The sequence below is a fragment of the Megascapheus bottae genome, chromosome 2 (assembly GCF_031878675.1).
Source record: "Megascapheus bottae isolate mThoBot1 chromosome 2, mThoBot2.hap1, whole genome shotgun sequence".
Lineage (NCBI taxonomy): Eukaryota > Metazoa > Chordata > Mammalia > Rodentia > Geomyidae > Megascapheus > Megascapheus bottae.
The window spans coordinates 92,007,695-92,027,319 of NC_143510.1; the positions used below are offsets into that span (position 1 = coordinate 92,007,695).

At 47.6% G+C, this 19,625-nt stretch overlaps 1 protein-coding gene across 3 annotated transcripts in view; it reads left to right on the forward strand.

Moving 5' to 3' along the window:
• The window catches only part of Tef (TEF transcription factor, PAR bZIP family member), a 30,866-nt gene that overhangs the window by 3,964 nt on the left and 7,277 nt on the right, over nucleotides 1–19,625 (forward strand). Inside the window, exons 1-2 of one of the 3 annotated variants that reach the window (XM_090328801.1) lie at nucleotides 7,126–7,330; nucleotides 12,188–12,505. In XM_090328801.1, the coding sequence (XP_090184927.1) occupies nucleotides 7,180–7,330; nucleotides 12,188–12,505 (469 nt within the window). In that variant the 5' untranslated portion in view covers nucleotides 7,126–7,179. Of the gene's footprint in view, nucleotides 1–7,125; nucleotides 7,331–8,064; nucleotides 8,413–12,187; nucleotides 12,506–19,625 lie in introns of those variants that run through there. The other 2 variants (XM_090328802.1, XM_090328803.1) reach the window with 2 other exon arrangements.

Consider the following 19,625-nt stretch of genomic DNA (forward strand, 5'->3'; position numbering starts at 1 on the left):
AAAAAAGAGAGAGAGAGAGAAAGAGAGAGAGAGAGAGAGAGAGAGAGAGAGAGAGAGAGAGAGAGAGAGGGACTGGATGTTGGCTGGGTGTGGTGGCTCACATCTGTAATCCCAGCTACTTGGGAGGTAGAGAATGGGAGGACAGCAGTTTGAGGCCAGCATGAGCAAAAAGGTGGCAAGCCTTCATCTCAGTGAGGGATGTGGTAGGGTGTACTTTCATCTATGTGGAATGCCAAAGGTAGTAAGATCGAGATCCATGGCTGAGCGAGGTGAGACCCTAACTAAAAAATAACTAAAACCAAAAAGGAGTTGTGGTTTAAGTGGTGGAATTCCTGCCTAGTAAGTGTAAGACCTTAAGTTCTAACCGCAGTACTGCCAACACAAAAACAAAAAGTAGATGTACAGTGGGTGCTGGTGGCTCATGCCTGTTATCCTATTCAGGAGGCTGAGATTGGAGGATCACAGTTCAGAGCCAGCCTGGGCAGGAAAGTCTGAAAGACTCTAACCTTCAATTAACAACCAGGGAACCAGAAGTAGAGCTTTGGCTCAAAGTGGAAGAGTGCTAGCCTTGAGCAGAAAAGCTCAGGGACAGTGCCCAGCTCTGAGTTCAAGGCCCACAACTGACCAAAAAAAAAGGAATGTTTTCAGCTTGTATGCACACAAGGCTGTCACCTTGGAAACATGTTAACTCTCTTGGGGTACGGTATTGCCTAGTAGAGGACAGCAGGCCAGTTCTCAGGGGATGTGCTGGGGTGCAGGGTGGGGGCGTTGGTGCAGTCCTCTCAGCGGATGGAGACATACGCACTGAGGCTGGACTCTGTGAGGCCTGGGCTGCCCCGAGCTTGACCTCCACAGGGGAACAGGTGAGGACCCCACGGCTGGGAACCTGTGTAAACCCATGTCTGCCTTCAGAGAGGAGGAAAGGGGATCAGGCCACGTGTGTGCAGGTGTGCTGTTCCTTACTCCTTACTCCAGCCTTCTAAGGGAGGTGTTTGCTCCTTTCTTCCAGTGAGAAAACGAACTCAGAGCTTGGTTTCCCTCAAGGCCACTGGGCAGGGCAGCCTCCTCTTCCTCTGGCCCATCTTAGGGACCTAGTGCTCCCTTCCTGCACCTCCCCTCCCCTGCCAAGCAGCAATGTGGGAACCTGTACTCTCCACTGCCAGACACTGATGGCACTGTCAAGGAGTGGCCCTTCAGATGGTGTATCCGGCCAGACCCAAAGCTAGGCTGCTAAAGGACTGGCCTGTGTCTCAGCCCTCGGCTGGAGAGGCAGATGCTCCGCGATGGAAAGGCCACGTGGGTCCTTGGATGCTGTGCCTTCTGGTCATACGGTCATTTGTTATTTGTTAACTGAGCAGCTGCTACACTTGTGGCTGAGGCATGAATAAGACAAACACTGCCCTTGACAGTCAGCAGTCAGGGAAGCAGGGCCAAGGGTGACATTTAAGCTAAAGCCTAGAGGGTAAGGAAGAGGCAGCTACACAAGGAACTTTCTGGCTGGGAAGACAGTGTCTGCAAAGGCCTTTTTGTGATGCAGGAAAGAATACTATAACAGAGGAATAAAAGGTCACTGTAGTACTTTAGTGGGGCATGGTTCAGGTGGTATCTATCCAGCAAACATAATGCCCAGAGTTCAAATCCTAGTGTCACCAATAAAATTAAATAAACGTGAAATTAAATAAAATAATCTGGGTGCTGGTAGTTCACACCTGTAAACTTAGCTCCTCGGGAGGCTGAGATCTGACAATTGTGGTTTGAAGCCAACCTAGGGCAGAAACATTTGTGACTCTTCTCTCCAATTAATCAACAAAAAGCCAAAAGTACTGGATGCCAGTGGCTCATGCCCATAATCCCAGCTAGTCAGGAGGCTGCGATTTGAGGCTCATAGTTCAAAGCCAGCCTGGGCTGGCACTGTGGTTCAAGTGGCAGAGCGCTAGCTTTGAGCTGGAGAACTCAGGGACAGTGCTCAGGCCCAAAGTTCAAGCCCCATGAACATCCAAAAAAAAAAAAAAAGCCAAAAGTGACTCAACTGGTAAAGCATTAACCTTGAGTGAAAAAGCCAAGTAGATTGAGATCTGAGGATCACAGCTCAAAATCAGCCTGGGCAAGTCCATGAGACTCCTATTTCCAATTAACTACCAGAAAGCTGGAAGTGGAGCAATGGCTCAAGTAGTAGAGGCCTAGCCTTGAGCATAAAAGCTCAGGAACAGCACCTAGGCCCTGAGTGCAAGCCCCAGGAGCAGCAACGGGATGGGGTGGAGGGTTGTGTATTAAAAAAAAAAAAAGCCGGGCCGGGAGTTTGGCCTAGTGGTTAAAGTGCTTGCCTAGCATGCATGAAGACCCGGGTTCGATTCCTCGGTACCACATATATAGAAAAAAGCCGGAAGTGGTGCTGAGGCTCAAGTGGTAGAGCTCTAGCCTTGAGAAAGTCCAAGGACAGTGCTCAGGCCCTGAGCTCAAGCCCAGGACTGACAAAAAAAAAAAAGCCAAGTGAAGCCCTAAATTCAAAGCCCTAATACCAGCAGCACAAGCACATACACACACAGAGTAAATAAACAAGTAAAAGGTCATGAAAAGTGAGTAGGAGAGAGAAGATAGGTTAAGTGCTCAAAGGATGACTGCCCACAGGGCTTGGAGGTGGTAAAGAATGAGGCTGACACCCCATCCCTGTTGACTAACCTTGGGGAAGTGACCCTGGGGCAGAATGAGGTGTTCCCAGAACAAATGAGACAGAATCATAGCAGGAGTTCACTTTAAGTGAGCACCAGGCACTGTCCTCAGCACTGTGCCAAAACTGACTTGACTTCCGATAACTCAGGCACAGAGAAATAAGGAAGCGTGGAAGCAGGAATCCAGTGCCAGCATTTAGGCTCTGCAGCCCGAATCCAAATCCTACTGGTGCATCACACCAGCGCTGGTGGGAGGTGGCTGTACAGATCCTGCAGAGGCTGGAGAGGTGGAGCCATCTGGAAATGGCACTCCTGGGCCATTTGTAATCCAAACCCTGAGAGTGCCTAAGATTCAAGCCAAACAGGAAACTGGTACTCAAGAGAGTGCTGAAGAGATGGGCAGGAATTTAAAAAGGGCCTCCACCCACCACTTCTCCCTTGGAACACACTGACACCAAGGTACAAACCACAGAGCCCAGACTTGGCAGCCACAGGTATGCAGGCTAGAAAGGAGAACTGCTGGCATGGCCTGTGCTGGGGAACTTGCCATAGCACGGGTCATGCTTGTTATTCCAGATTCCACTCTGAGTCAAACACAATGACTGTTATTTAGCGTTAATAATGCTCCAAATGTATGGGATTGGCTCTGAGAGGTTTTCTTGACCCTTCTAGCAGCACCAACCAAAAAGAGTAAGCCAACAAGTATTTACCGAGTTACTACTCTGAACAAGGCAATGCTTGCTTGTCCTCAGTCCTCAGGAGTTCACAGATAGCTGGGCTTCGTCAGAACTCAATGGTAGCCTTAATGTTATCTTGCCCTTATACATCCCAGGCTCAGGTCCCATGATCAGCCCCGTTAGAGGTTGACTATATAGCCAAAGATATCATTATGGTTTATCTAATCAGTGACTCCTATGCTAGTGGATTTTTAGTTAGCCTATGGATTTTTAGTTACCAGGTCTATGGAATTTAAAGTCAATCCACTTGTGCAAAATGGACATTTCTCATCCCATCCTGGCTTTAAGATTCTATAACTCATCCTTGGGTCCACAACCTTATCCTCACAACCAAAATAATCCAAATCCTGATCCGCCACCATAATCTGACTGCAGCAGCAGGATGCCCACCTGCTCCATTCTGTGCTGCTCTCGGCTGCCACCTGGTATGGTAGAGACTTTCACCTGTTTCCAAGAGGAAAATAACTGAGGCTTAGATGCCATTTGCTGAGGCTGCAGAGCTGGTGAGCAGTGAAAGGAGACTCTCCCAGACTTGCATCCCAAGTCACTACTGCTTCCTTGAGTAAGCCACTGTATGGACCCCTATCCCTACAGAATACCATGGCACTATTTCCTACCTTTAAGGTCTTCACCAAGCAATACATTCTTCTTAAGGTGTTTTTTGTTTTGTTTTGTTTTTGTCAATCATGGGGCTTGAACTGAGGGTTCTAGTACTGTCTCTGAGCTCTTCAGCCCAAGGCTATCACTCTACCACTTGAGCCACAGTGCCTCTTGGTGTTTCTTTCTTTGTGGGACTCATATACTATAAAAATTAGCTACTTAGCCAGCACTGGGGATTTACATCTGCAATCTTAGTTACTGAAGAGCCTTAGATCTGAGGATTGCAGTTTGAATCCAGCTGGGGCAGGAAAGTCTGAGAGACTCTTATTTCCAATTAACCACCACTAAGCCAGGAATAGAGCTATGCTTCAAGGGGTAGTGTGCTAGCCCTGAACAAAAAAGCTCAAGAGAAGAGCCTGGAAATTCTTCTGGGGTCAGCTGGAAGAGGAAGAGAATCATGGCCCCACTATATGTCTGGGCATACTTCTCTCTATAGCTGTGAGGCACAAGAGGGAACATGTCTGTAATGTCATCACCTTTGGCTGATGCAGGGGAAAATCCCCTCTTGGAGGAGTGTCAGTACATGTTCAGTTTCAAGCCCCAAACTGCTAACGTCACACCTCCCCCGTGTCATTTGCTCCTTCACTGCTCTGCTCTAGGCTGATGGGTGGAATAGTGATTTTTGAGTAACTATAGCTAAAACAGAGAGAATCTACATCTTTACTTCCACTCCCGACAATCCACCTTTGTCATAAACAAGGACCTTGATGTTCTCATAGTATCTCTGATCTTCCTCCTCCACTACCTTCCACATTGTTTTTCCTCTCAGTAGTAGCCTATTAGCCATGAAAATGCTCATTTAACCCAAGCCCAGAAAGCCCCATGGCCACATTAGCTGTTAAAAAAAAAAAAGCTTCATTTTCATTTGTTGCAAAAGTGCATTTCTTTGAAATACCCTTTGCAATTTGTTTCTAGAAAGACTTAAATGAGTTTTTCCTAAAGGTACCTTCTTTTAGCCACGCATAGAATCCTCACTAACAAGTATGCAAACTGTGTTGTTCGTTTTTTTTGTTTTTTGCCAGTCCTGGGCTTGAGCTCAGGGCCTGAACACTGTCCTTGGACTTTCTCAAGGCTAGAGCTCTACCACTTGAGCCTCAGCACCACTTCTGGCTTTTTTCTATGTATGTGGTACTGAGGAATCAAACTCGGGTCTTTGTGCATGCTAGGCCAACACTTTACCACCAGGCCAAGCTTCCAACCCTGGTTTTTTGTTTTTGTTTTTTTTTTGGTGTGTGTGCACACATTTGCTCTTGCAGAGGTGGATTTGTACCACCAGTTTAGTAGAAGTGGGAAATGTGCCATTCATAGCAGGCGTGCAATTGTGCATTTACAGGCATTGGTTCATCAAACACCACCTGACAGATCCTGACCTCTCTCCATTTGAACTATAAGGAAGACGAGCTTGTACTTACCACACTCAGAGAAAGACCCAAGTTTAATTGTTGTGGCAGGGAGAGCTTCAATTTTGGAGTCACACTCCAATTATATTGTCCCTTTCACCACTGCAGAGTCCTTCAGATTTCTTGTTTTCTAGGCTAAGTAGCTTCTCAACTTCTTTGTCCTTCAGTCCTAGCAAAATTCTAATCTCAATTTTCGGGATTAAAACCAAGAGAGTTGAATAACGTTAGGGTTTGCGGCAGAGTATGTTTTCTACTATAAGAGGTACAAACTTGTGTTTCAGCCCAGGCCTCGAGCTCAGCATTTGATGCTTTTATTCATTGGCTGGCACTCCACCAGCTGAACCACGCCTCCAACCCCGCCCCCAGGTACAAACTTGTGAGCTCTCGGCGCAACTTGTTTTAACACTTAGGGAGCACACAGGTAGTACTTGAGTCTTAAGAGAATGGGGTGGTTCTCACACAACGTGTGAGATTGGACCTGGCACTGAGGGCTCCGTGCCTGTAATTCCGGTTGAACCCGGAGACATACACTCTTATCTCCAATTACCCAATGAAAAGCAGGAAATGGAGCCGTACGGTGCCAGCCTTGAGCAGAAAGAAAAAGGTCAGGGACAGGGCCCAGGCCTTGGGTTCAGACCCAGGGCAGCCACCCACTCCGGGTGACATGGGGACCGTGTGCGGGGGTCCCGAGGTGCGGGGCCGACTGGTTCCTTAGCCCCACCTCTAGATTTGATGGTTGAAAAGCGCCGACCCGGGCGCGGGGCCTGGACTTTCCCAAGGTCACTGGTGGGGGCTGGGAGACCCAAGTGCGGACCCGGGCCCGAACCGCCCCCTCCGCGCTGTTTACCCTGCAGCCGCGCCTGCTCCTGAGCCCCGGATCAGCGGGCAACCTGACACCGGCTCCAGCCACGACCCGGCCGGCAGCCCCGGCCCACCCCTGAGGCGCGCGGGAGCAGGGCGGGCCGGGCCGGGCGTCCCCAGCCCACGACCTCGGGCAGAGTCCGCGGAACCAAAAGGCCGCCCCGCCCCGCTCCGCCCCGCCCCTGGCGGGCGCACGTGCGAAGCCTCGTGCCGGACGCTGGCCCCGCCCCCGCACCCCATTGGCTGTCCCGCGCCCTCCCCCGCCCCACGCAGCTAGACTCGGCTGCGGCTCCACGTGACCCGTGCGGCCCGGCCGCCGCGCGCCGGTCCCACCTCCCTCCGGTGGCGCGTCCCGGAGGGCTGAGCATGAGACCAGATGGGAAGGAGGCCGCGGTGGACTGGGAGGAGGGCGGGAGGTTAGGGCGAGAGCGAAAGAGACGTGAGCGGCTGCGGAGGCAGCGGCGGCGGCCGCTGAGAACAGCCGCGGGCACAGATCTCTAGTCCGCGCCAATCACGAGCCCGGGGCGGGCGGGGCAGCGCGCCTCACCTGGCTCCGCACGTGTCTCGCTCTCCCGGGCCGCCCGGCCAATCCCGCCTCGCGAAACTGTGCCCGCCTCCCCCAGGGTAGACCAATCAGGAGCCACGCTCCGGGGCCGCCAGCCGGGCCTCATGAATAATGAACGCGCCGGGAGCCAGACAGCGGGCGGGGCGGGAAGGAAGGGAGGCGGGGGTGCGGCGGCGCGCCTGCGCAGTGCCGCTAGTCTCGGCAGCTGCGGCAGGTCGCTCGGCTCCGGCCCATCTCCGGGGGGCGGGCGGGGGAGGCCAGGCGGGCGAGCAGGGAACGGGGGCACGATGTCCGACGCGGGCGGCGGGAAGAAGCCGCCTGTGGAACCTCAGGCAGGACCGGGCCCGGGACGCTCAGCTGGGGATCGGGGCCTGCCAGGGTCCTTCCCTCTGGTCCTGAAGAAGCTGATGGAGAACCCCCCGCGCGAGGCGCGCCTGGGTGAGGCGGGGTGGGGGTGGGGCGGCCGGCCGCGCGCCGGGGGCGGGGCCTCCGCAGGGGCGGGGCCGGGCCGGGGCGGGGCCGGGCAGAGGTCTGGGTGGAGTGGCCTGCCGGGAGGGATGGGGCCCGGGGTGACGGGGGCTGGGGACGGGGTGGGGGGGGCAGGCGGGAGAGGCCGATCGGGTCGGGGGCTCTCGGGAGGAGGGTGAGGGGCGCTGCGGGGCGCCTCCCCCGGGGCGGCTCGCGTCCGGACCCCGGGGCTGCCGGGCTCCGCCGGGCCCCACCCTGTCTGCGGATTCCGAGTCTGGACTGGGCCTTTTAAGGAGCACCTGGCCTTCCTCCCCCTCGGCTTCAAAGTCTGCCGAAGTTGGAGAAGCCCTCCTCTCCTCGGGGAGTTCGATTCTTTCTCTCTGGAGGCTGGGGATCCGGCTATTTACTAGCTGGAGCTTGCTTTTTTTTTGAAATGTGTCTCTGGGCTGGTGTTTGAGGTGCATCTGGTGGGGCCTGGGATGGGGAGTGCCTTTGAGGGACGAGGTTTGGGCCGGGTCAGGGTAGGAGGAAGGCGAGAAGGAGACCTCTGAAGCCCTTTGCCTGGTCGATTGGGGCCACAATGACAGGACTGAACTGTCAAGGCCAAAGGGTCCCTGGGGCCTGTGTCGAAAGCGGCTTTGGCTTTGGTGTTTGGCAGAAGAGATGAGGAGTGCCACCTATTGTGGAGTTTTATGTACACTGAGGTGTACTTCTGATCTGAGACCTGGGAATTTGCAGGAGTTGTCCTATAACCCAAGGACTTGGGAAGGGATAGGCCTGTGAATTGTCTCTTTGGGAATTAATTTCTCTTAAGAAAATGCCTTCTGTCTTCTTTTCCTGGTGCGTTCTGAGACTCCCATTGGTTGTCTCTGTCGGATTAGAAATAGCTTCAACAATAAGGTGAGACCAAGCTCTCCTCCTGCTTCAGGATCTCATGTGCACAGACCTTTGTTTGTTTAAAGCGAGCTTTGTCCCACATCCTGAGATGAAGACAAGCTGCAGGTGTTCACATCTGGCAGGTTCTTGTTTAAGATTACCAGCAACCAATATCCGTAAGTCTTTCTGTCTTAAATTTACTGAGTGTCGGAGGCCTAGAGTTTGGCCTTGTGGTAGAGTGCTTGCTCAGCATGCACGAAGACCTGGTTTGATTCCTTGGTACCACGTTCATAGAAAAGTCTAAACTGGTACTGTGGCTCAAGTGGTAGAGCACTAGCCTTGAGAAAAGCCCTTGGATAGTTCTCAGGCCCTGAGTTCAAGGCCCAGGACTGGCAAAACAAACAAACAAAGAAACAAAAGCCGAGTGTCACAAAGCATTTTGACATAATCTTATTTAAGTTCTACAACAGCCCTTTAGGGTATTATCCCCACTCCCCAGCTGAGGAAAATTAAGGTTCAGAGAACTTTTTTACAAGGTCACATAAGTCAGCCTTAAGGCCCTCAATTGCGTCCTTTTTATAGTAGCACACTGGCACCACTAGTCCTTGTGCTCTGAGTCCTTCATCTCTTAAAATTAAAACCGCACCTTACAAAAACATGGATTTTAAAAACATCCTTAAGGGTTGGGAAGGTGGCTTAGTAGTAGAGTGCTTGCCTGGCATGCATGAACCCCTGGATTTGATTCCTCAGTACCACATAAACAGAAAAGGCCAGAAGTGGTGCTATAGCTCAGATGGTAGCCTTAAGCAAAAGAAGCTTAGGGACAGTGCCTGTGCCCTGAGTTCAAGCCCCAGGACTGGGGAAGAAGCGGAGGAGGAAGGAAGGAAGGAAGGAAGGAAGGAAGGAAGGAAGGAAGGAAGGAAGGAAGGAAGGAAACAAGCAAGGAAGGAAGGAAAGGAAACAGCCTTAATGGTTTAATCTAGTTTAAACCTGGAACTTAGTGTTGCTTGTCCTTGGGTATGGATAGATTTTCCCCCTCTTCCTCACTTCTGTCTCCTTTGATCCCAGGTGACCCCATCCAGTTCTGGACAGAATGTGGAGTCTGGATGTGAAGGGAGTAGAACAAGAAGGCCATCTGGCCTACAAAGCCCACACACATGGCTTTTTACTCCCCTTTGTTTTGTTTTGTTTTGGTTTGGTCATGGGACTTGAACTCGGCCTGGGCGTAGTCCCTGAGCTCTGAGCTCTTCAGCTCAAGGTTACTGCCCTACCCTTGAAACCACAGCGCCACTTCCCTCCCCAGTGTGTTTTGTTTTTTGGGTTTTCACCCCACTTTCCTGGTGGTTAATTGGAGGTAAGAGTCACATGAACTTTAGTGCCTGGGCTGGCTTTGAACCAACATCTTCAAATCTCAGCCTACTGAGTAGCTAGGATTACAGGTGTGAGCCACTGGCTCCCCAATGGTTTTTAAACCAAAGCCTGGTTCAAAGTTAGTTGTATTTATTCTAGTTAACCATGACCAAGTTTTGTTGTCAAACCTCCACTTTTTTAAAACAAAAATTTTTGGTACTGTTATTGGAGCTTGAACTTAGTACCTGGGCACTGCCCCTTTAGCTAAATTTTTTTTCTTTTTCTTTTTCTTTTTTTTTTTTGTCAGTCCTGGGCTTGGGCTCAGGGCCTGAGCACTGACCTTGGGTTTTCTCAAGGTTAGAGCCCTACCACTTGAGCCACAGCACCACTTCTGGCTTTTTTTTCCCTATATATGTGGTACCGACGAATTGAACCCAGATCTTAGTGCATGCTAGGCAAGCACTCTACCACTCTGCCAAACTCCTGGGTCCCCCTTTAGCTGATTTTTTTTTTTTTTTGCCAGTCCTGGGCTTGAGCTCAGGGCCTGAGCACTGACTGTCCTTGGACTTTCTCAAGGCTAGAGCTCTACCACTTGAGCCTCAGCACCACTTCCGGCTTTTTTCTATGTATGTGGTACCGAGGAATCGAACCCAGGTCTTCATGCATGCTAGGCAAGCACTTTAACCACTAGGCCAAACTCCCGGCCCTAGCTGATTTTTGTTCAAGGATGGCAGTCAACCACTTGAGCCACAGCTCCATTTCTGGCTTTTTGGTGGCTAATTGGAGATAAAAAGTCACAAACTTTCCTGCCCAGGCTAGTTTTGAAATTCAATCCTCAGATATCAGCTTCCTGAATAAGATTATAGATGCCAACCATTGGCACCCAGCTAAAAACTCCATTTTTTTTTTTTTTTGTCCTGGGGCTTGAATTCAGGGCCTGAGTGATGTTCCTGAGCTTCTTTTGCTCAAGGCTAGAGCTCTACCACTTTGAGCCATAGCAGCACTTCTGGTTTCTGGTGGTTAATTGAAGATAAGTATCTTACAGACTTTCCTGCCCCAGTTGGCTTTGAACTGTGATCCGCAGATCTCAGTAATCCTCCATGAACCACCACCCAGCGAACTAATCTCTACCTTCTTAATTCACTGGTGTGTCTACTTTCTTTGGACTAACAGGCTACTTTTAGGATGGTTCCATGAATCTATACATGGCTTATTTCAACATAGTCCACAGGCTTATTTCCAACATAATCATTGGTTTCTCCTTTTTTAGTAAAGAATTTATTAACATTGATTTTTACATCATATTTCAAATGACGTGTTTAACAAGTATTCAAAAAGGGAATCTCTGTATACAATCACTGGCACTTAGATTTTAGAATATAATTAAAATTAGGCTGATGGTTTGTATGTCATAGATACATATTAATGTATGTAATGAAACATTATGTCTATAGAGCCATAACTTTTTTTTTTTTTTGGTTCAGTTATAAGGCTTGAATTTAGGACCTGGGCATTGTCCTTGAGCTCTTTTTGCTTAAAGCTGGCACTTGAGCCACAACACCACTTCCACTTTTCTGGTGGCTAATTGAGACAATAGTGTCATGGACTATCCTGCCTAGGTTGGCTTTGAACCACGATCCTCAGATCTCAGCCTCCTGAGTAGCTAGGATTACAGGTATGGGTTACCACTTCACATCCCGTTCCTCCTGTTTTTAATTCAGAGTTCCAGGTTACCTTCCTCAATTCTGAAAACCCAGTATTAGCTTGCCATGATTTTCCCTACCACTCCCCGGGTTGGCCTCCCTGTCATTCTGACACCCTTCTCATAGTGTCACTTCTCTCAGTTGTCTTTCTTTTTTTTTCTTAATGGCTCTCTTTTGGATATCCATGTGTACATGTGTGCGTGTGTACTGTACTAAAGCTTAAACTCAAGGCTTGAGATTTGTCTGACTGGGCCAGCATGGAACAGGGGTCATCAGCTCTCAGCTTCCTGAGCACCTAGAATTATAGGCACCAACTGAGACAATTAGGTGGGAACTAATCCTTCTAATTGATAACTAATCAAAACTTCTTGGAATAGGAACATTTTTCAGTTCTACCCTCTGCTTCTCAAAAAACCTGCATTGTTTTTTTTTTTTTTTTCTGCTTCTTCAGGTAAAGGGGCTCTGACAAGGGACCTGGGACCAGGTCTTCTCAATCCACTAGAGTGAAACTATTTGCAAATCCAGTGTGCTCCATTCATACATATTTATTATCTTCCTACCTCTTCATTGGGCCCTGCGATTTAGAAATGAATCAGACACAGAACTTGACCTTCCTTGGAGCCTTTCTCTGGCAGATGCAAACCCACGGTCTTTTCTACATTAATCCTGGGACCATATGAGGGTGATATTTGTGGTTAGCATTCCAGAAATACCAGGTATGGAAAGGGCCTACCAGCCAGCTTGTTTAAGCAGCAGCTTATAACCAGAGCACAGAGCACATGAGATGGGCACAGAATCAGGCCTACTTGAAAGCTGGGTCTGCCCTGAGGCTCACTGCCCACCTCCCGGGACAGAGTTCTGCTCTTGCGTGGTGTCTCACCTGAGATTTTGTTTGCAGATAAGGAAAAGGGGAAGGAAAAGCTGGAAGAGGATGAGGCGGCCGCAGCCAGCACCATGGCTGTCTCGGCCTCCCTCATGCCACCCATCTGGGACAAGACTATCCCCTACGATGGCGAGTCTTTCCACCTGGAGTACATGGACCTCGATGAGTTCCTGCTGGAGAATGGCATCCCTGCCAGCCCCACCCACCTGGCCCAGAACCTGCTGCTGCCTGTGGCTGAGCTAGAGGGGAAGGAGTCTGCCAGCTCTTCCACGGCCTCACCGCCATCCTCCTCCACTGCCATCTTTCAGTCCTCTGAGACCGTATCCAGCACAGGTTGGTGTCAGGCATTTGGGAAGGCCCACCTGTCCCATCCACACAGTCTGTTCCCCATTGAGGATTGCTGAGTCCATTCTTCCAGTGAGCCCCTTTTCTTAGGGGCTAAGCTTTAGTGGGCTGCAGGCAAAGGATCCTTCAGCACTGCCCCCCAAGGCCAGAAGTTAGCATAGTAGTCACATGATCCTTGCTATTGCTTGGTGATCTGCACATGGCCCCCGGTCTGCAGGAGAGAAATCCCTGTCTATAGTTGTTCAAAACCCAGCTTTTACCCCATTACCTGCACATTGTGAAGACTATGGGAAAGCTCAGGCAGTACCAGCTAATGCCATTAGTACCCTTATTTCAAGTGCTTATGTTTACTTAGCACATGTTTTGTGCCAGGCTTTAGCACCAATTCATCAAAATAACCTTGCAAGATTAGTGCTATTATACTTGTTGTGAAATAAGGAAAATGAATTACTGGACTTGGAGGCATGACTCAGTTGGTCGAGTATCAGCCAGTGAGAGAAATTGTCAGGTACTGATTGCAAGTCCCAGTCTTAGATCTAAAAAAATGGAAAGGAAAAAGAAGTATAGTATAGAGAACTTAAGTAATTTGTCTAGGACATATAGTTCTAGGTTCTAGAGATAGCACTTGAACCTAGGTTGCTGCTACACACTGACATAGAGAAGGTAGTCCCACTGCCCAGAAGACATCTTCAGGATTTGACATTGTCCTCTCTTTCTTTACCTTTTTTGCCTCTGATTTTTATTTGTTATTTGTTTTTGTGCCCCGTAGATGTGAACCTGCCAGGGAAAACATGGCTTCCTTCTTAGCAGTCTCTGCAAAGCTTTGTGTAGGTCAGAGTCCTAAAAGCCAGTGCCTCCTGGTTTATTTCCCAACTCACACCTAAGAAATTCTCATATACTTTTGTGTGTGTCAGTATTGGGACTTAAACTCAGGATCAGGGCACTGTCTCTTAGCTTTTTGCACAAGGGTATCATCTTACTCCTTGGGCCATAGCTCCACTGCCAACTTTTTGGATAAGAGTCTCATGGACTTTCCTGAACAGACTTAGCCTACTGAGTAGTTAAGATTACAGGCCAGGGGCTGGGAGTTTGGCCTAGTGGTAGAGCGCTTGCCTAGTATGCATGAAGACCCAGATTTAGTTCCTCGGTACCACATACATAGAAAAAAAGCCAAAAGTGGTGCTGAGGCTCAAGCGGTAGAGCTCTAGCCTTGAGAGAGTCCAAGGACAGTGCTCAGGCCCTGAGCTCAAGCCCAGGACTGGCAAAAAAAAAAAAAAAAATTACAGGCTAGTAGTATGGCCTAATGGTAGAGTGCTTGCCTAGCAAGCACAAAGCCCTGGATTCTATTCCTCAGTACCACATACACAGAGAAAGCCAGAAGTAGTGTTTGGCTAAAGGGGTAGAGCAAAAGTGCTCAAGGATAGTACCTAATCCCTGAGTTCAAGCCCCAGAACTGGCAAAAAAAAAAAAATTACAAGCATGAGCTACTGGTACTCAACTTTTTTTTTTTTTAACTTTAATATGGGAAAAGTTTTAAGCAAAAACAAAAGTGTAGTTTAGTGGTAGAGCATATGGAGGCTCTTTGGGTTCAATACTGGTACCAAAAATATAAATCACCCTGTAACCATCATCCAGTTTATGCAGTTACTCATTTTTTTTTTTTTTGTCAGTCCTGGGCTTGAGCTCAGGGCATGGACCCTGCCCTTGGACTTTCTCAAGGCCAGAACTCTATCACTTGAGCCTCAGTACCACTTCCAGCTTTTTTCTATGTATGTGGTACCGAGGAATTGAACCTGGGTCTTTGTGCATGCTAGGCAAGCACTCTACCACTGGGCCAAACTCCCGGCCCCAAGTTACTCATTTTTTAAAATTTTACTTGCCACTTCCAGTTCTTGGGCTTGAACTCAGAGCCTGAGTGCCGTCCCTTAAATTTTCACTACAAGGCTGGTGTTCTACCACTTGAGCCACAGTTTCATTTCCACCCTTTGCTCATTAGTTGGAAACAAGAATCTCACAGAATTTCCTATCCTGGCTGGCTTTGAACTGCAATCCTCAGATCTCAGCCTCCTAAAAAGCTAGGATTATAGGCATAAGTTACCAACTTCTGACTCAGCTTCTACAGTTAATTCATAACTGAGTTTTTGGTTTGTTTTTTTGTTTGTATGTTTTTCTTTTACCAGTCATAGGACTTGAACTCTGGGCCTGGGTACTATTACTAAGCTCTTAACTCAGGGTTCGTGTTCTACCACTTTGAGCCACCACCACTTCCAGTTTTCTGGTGGTTAATTGGAGAGAATAGTCTCATGGACTTTCATGTCTGGGCATACTTTAAACCGCAATCCTCAGATCTCAGCCTCCTGAGTAGCTAGGGTTACAGACTTAAGCCACCAGTGCCCAGCTATAACTGAATATTTTTTATCAATCCTAGATAATATATTATCTATAAATATTTAAACATATATCTAAACTATGATGGTCTTTAAAAAAATAATCATAGGGGCCGGGAGTTTGGCCTAGTGGTTAAAGTGCTTGCCTAGCATACATGAAGACCCGGGTTCGGTTCCTCGGTACCACATACATAGAAAAAAGCCAGAAGTGGTGCTGAGGCTCAAGTGGTAGAGCTCTAGCCTTGAGAAAGTCCAAGGACAGTGCTCAGGCCCTGAGCTCAAGCCCAGGACTGGCAAAAAAAAAAAAAACACAGATTTTAAAAAATTAAAAAAAAAAAATCATAATGGGGCCGGGAGTTTGGCCTAGTGGTTGAGTGCTTGCCTAGCATGCACGAAGACCCGGGTTCAATTCCTCGGTACCACATACATAGAAAAAAGCCAGAAGTGGTGCTGTGGCTCAAGTGGTAGAGCTCTAGCCTTGAGAAAGTCCAAGGACAGTGCTCAGGCTCTGAGCTCAAGCCTAGGACTGGCAAAAAAAAAAAAATCATAAGCTGGTGCAGTGGTATGTACCTGTAATCCTAGGTTATTCAGATTGCTGAGGAAGGAAGATCAGAGATTCAATGCCAGCCTGTGTAACATAGCAAAACTCTCATCTCAAGATAATTAAATAACAAACTATTTACATTTGAAACTGGCAGTCCATCAACTTTCAACTATCTAAAGTTGTCTTATATAGGTCACTGTTTTGCTGGACACCAGTGGCTTACACCTGTAATGCTAGCCACACAGGAGGTAAAGATCTGAGGATTATGGCTTGTGCAGCCAGAGCAGCAAAATCCATGAGACTTTTATCTCTGATCAGCAAAAAACACCAAACACACAAAAGTAGAGCTGTGACTCAAGTGGTAAAGCACCAGCCTTGAGCAAAAAGCTAAGGCACAATACTCAGACCCTGAGTTCAAGCCCTAGGACCAGCACACAAATTAATTAAATAAACAAATAAATGTTATTGTCTTATAGTTTGTTTGAGCCAAGATCCATACAAAACCCACAAATTATGTGCATTTGGTTTAAATTACTTGTAGTCCTTAGTTTTCTCTTTCCTTTTTAAATGATCATGAACAATTTGTGTCCTATAGAGTTTGAAAAGTAGATTTTGCCATTTAACAGCGTTCGTCTTTCATTATTTTCCTGTAGATTAGTTAGATATAGAAGCTTTAGTAAGTTCCCAGAGTTCTTTCTTTTCTTTGCAGTACTGGGATTAAACTCAAGACTTTGTGCATACTAACCAACATTCTACCACTTAAACAACACGCCCATCTTTTTTTTTTTTTTTTGCCAGTCCTGGGCTTGGGCTCATGGTCTGAGCATGGTCCTTGAGCTTTCTCAAAGGCTAGAGCTCTACCACTTGAACCACAGCACCACTTCCGGCTTTTTCTATGAATGTGGTACCGAGGCATTGAACCTAGGTCTTCATGCATGCTGGGCAAACACTCTACTGCTAGGCCAAACTCCCAGCCCCCATCATTTTTATTTATTTATTTTTTATTGTCATTTTTATTTCCCTTGAGTAGCCGGGATTGCAACTGTATACCACCACACCCAGCCAGAATGCTCATTTCTTTTAGTGGAATTGTCCTAGAAGTCTGGTTCCATAGACAGGAGGTAGACAGAGCTAGAAATGAGCCCAGCTGTATATGAAGCCACACAGGTGACACCTGATTTTGGTTGGGTTTTATGTGTTTTGTTTTGTGATGATACACTGAGGGCATCCTTGCAGTCCCAGAGTTTGTTTGCTAAAGGCTAGCACTCTATTACTTTGAGCCACAACTCAACTTGTGATTTTATGGCTGTTAATTGGAGATAAGAGTCCCATGGACTTTCCTACCTGGAATGGCTTTGAACTGCAATCCTCAGAATCTCAGCCTCCTGATTAGGTAGGATTATAGACCTGAGCCACCAGCACCTGGCTCAGAATATCTTAATACTGATAAAATAGTTACACACAAAATTTAGAGGATGCCAGGCGGTGTCTCACACCTATAATCCTAGCTACGCAGGACGCTGAGATTCTGAGGATCATGGTTCAAAGCCAGCCCAGGCAGGAAAGTCCATGAGACTCCTGTCTCCATTTAACCACCAGAAAACCAAAGTGGCTATGGCTCAAAGTGGTAGAGCACTAGCCTTGAGCTGAAGAGCTCAGGGACAGCATCCAGGCCTAGAGTTCAAGTCCCATGGCTGACAAAAAAAAGGAAAGAAAGAAAGAAAAGTTAGAGGAGTTGAAGATGTGGCTTGGGTTGTAGAGTACCAAGCTAATGAGCCAAAGTGTCAGATACCAAGTTTGAGTCTTGCTCCTTCCCGCCTCCCAAAAAAGATATAAAATACTTAGTTTACAGAAAAAAATCACAATAACCACTGTAAGATGTTAAAGAATTGTACACATAGTAGAAATGAAAGCAGAAGTCCTCTTTTAATTGTTCAGTTTGTTCTGTAGATAAAATGTAAGTAGTATTTTACTTTTTTTTTCTTTTTTGTGCCAGTACTAGAGCTTGAACACAGGGCCTCATGCTCTCCCTTAGATTTTTCACTCAAAGCTGAAGCTTTTGCCAGTCAAGCCACTTCTTCCCCAACTCTTTGCTGGTTAATTGGCAATGAGAACCTTTAGGGCTTTTCTACCCAGGCTGGTTTCAAATCAAAATCCTTAAATATCTGCCTCCTGAGTACCAAGGCTTACAGGTGTGAGCTGCCAGTGCTTGGCTATATGTATTTATCCTGTGTGTCTGGCTTCTTTTACTCAACTTTTGTTTGTGAAAATCATCCATTTTTATGCTCGCAGCATGGATTCATTTATTTTCATTGCTGAATCGTATTCCATTGTGTCAGCATGCCTCCAAGTATTAATTCTGCATCAGAAGGGCCTCGGGCATTTGCAGCTTGGGTTATGACTACTGCTGCTGTGAATATTTAAGTGTGTGTCTGAGTGAACATTTACACACATTTTTCTTGGTATTCAAGTAGGAATAGACTGCTAGAGTAGTGGACAAGCATATGTTCCCTTTTGCAGGTACTTCCAAAGAGTGTATAAATTGCTGTATCCACCCGCAAGATATGGATGTTCTACATTGTTTGATTTCAGTTTATTTTTTGCTGCTACCAGTGTTTAAACTTCTTACATTTGTTCTGCACCCCTATCACTAGAGCTACACTCAGCCTACCCTTGGAAATAGTTTTGTGGACTTTTCTGCCTGGGCTGCCCTCAAACTATGGTCCTCTGGGTCTAAGCCTGGCTACTCAGGAATAGCTGTGCTGCAGGCTTGACTCACCAGTGCCCAGCTTCATTCATTTTTTTTGTGTTCTGGAACTGGGGTTTGAACTCAGGGCCTGGGTTTTTTCCCTTAGTTTTTTCATTCAAGGATGAATCTCTACCACTTTAGCTTCACTTTTAGTGATTAGAGATAAGAGTCTTACAGACTTTCTTGCCCAGGCTGTCTTTAAACTGCGATTCTCAGATCTCAGCTTCCTGAGTAGCTAGGATTTCAGGTATGAGCCATTAGTGCCCAGCTCCAACTTAGTTTTTAATGTTTTGTGGTGGTGAATCTCAGAGGAGACTGTTTCAGGCAAATACAAATAGATTAGGACCTTTCTCCTTCCAGCAGTAATTTTAAAGTCTTATGGTAAGTAGGAAGAATTTGTTCACAGAGCTATCCACAGGAAGGAAAATTCCTTAAAGTCCCTGGCCCTAAGCCATGCTTTTATACAGTCTTTGGGTATTATCTCGTTTCTTTTCTTTGGGCTCTCTCTTGTCTCTGACACTTAAACATACATCCGTGTTTGGTTGCTGTGGAGGTACATCCAGACATGGTGTCCCATGGGGCATCAGTTCCATGTGGTGGGTCCCTTGGCTATTTGTCTGACAGGTATGAGGTTTGGTGGCCCCTGTGTCCCCAAATTAACACACAAGTCCCTGTGTATTTGTACTTCTGCCACTCAGACTTCTGACTTCACTTCCTTTGTTAGGGTTGCTGAGAGTTTATGTGGATGATCCAGTTGAAACCAAAGTCAGGACTGGGATTGTGGCGTAGTGGTAGGGTGCTTACCTAACCCAACATGCATGAAGCCCTGCGTTCAATTCCGCAGAACCACATAAACAAAAAAACTCACAAGTGGTGCTGTGACTCAAGTGGTAGAGTGCTAGCCTTGTGCAAATGAAACTCACGGGCAATACCCAGGCCCTCAGTTCAAGCCCCAGGACTAGCAAAAAAATAAAATAAAACTACGTCAGATCATGTCATGCCTCAGTGTAGAGCTCTGCAGTGGTTTCTACCCCATAAGAGAAAAAGTGAAATCAGCATCATCCATCCTTGAATCAGATAACTTTTTCCTGTGTTTAGAGAAAGATCTTTGTTTATCCTTTGCATTGTAGGGTTTGTAGTGTCCTGGGTTCTAGGCACTAGATGGCAGTAGCTCCTCGGCCTGTCCTGCACTTTCCCCACATCCCCTCAAGACAAAATGGCCCCCTGCTGAGAGCCTTAGTTTTGTTGAGATCAAGGACCCATCATTTTCTGTTCTCCACACATACAGTTAATCTCCCACTGTTCACTAACTGTAGCCACTCTGTACCCTACTGCTTTTGGAACATGCCAGCCTCTCTCTGGGCTTTGGCCTTGGTGGTCACACTTCCTGAAATGTCTTTCACCTGAGGAGTCTACGAAGAATCTAAC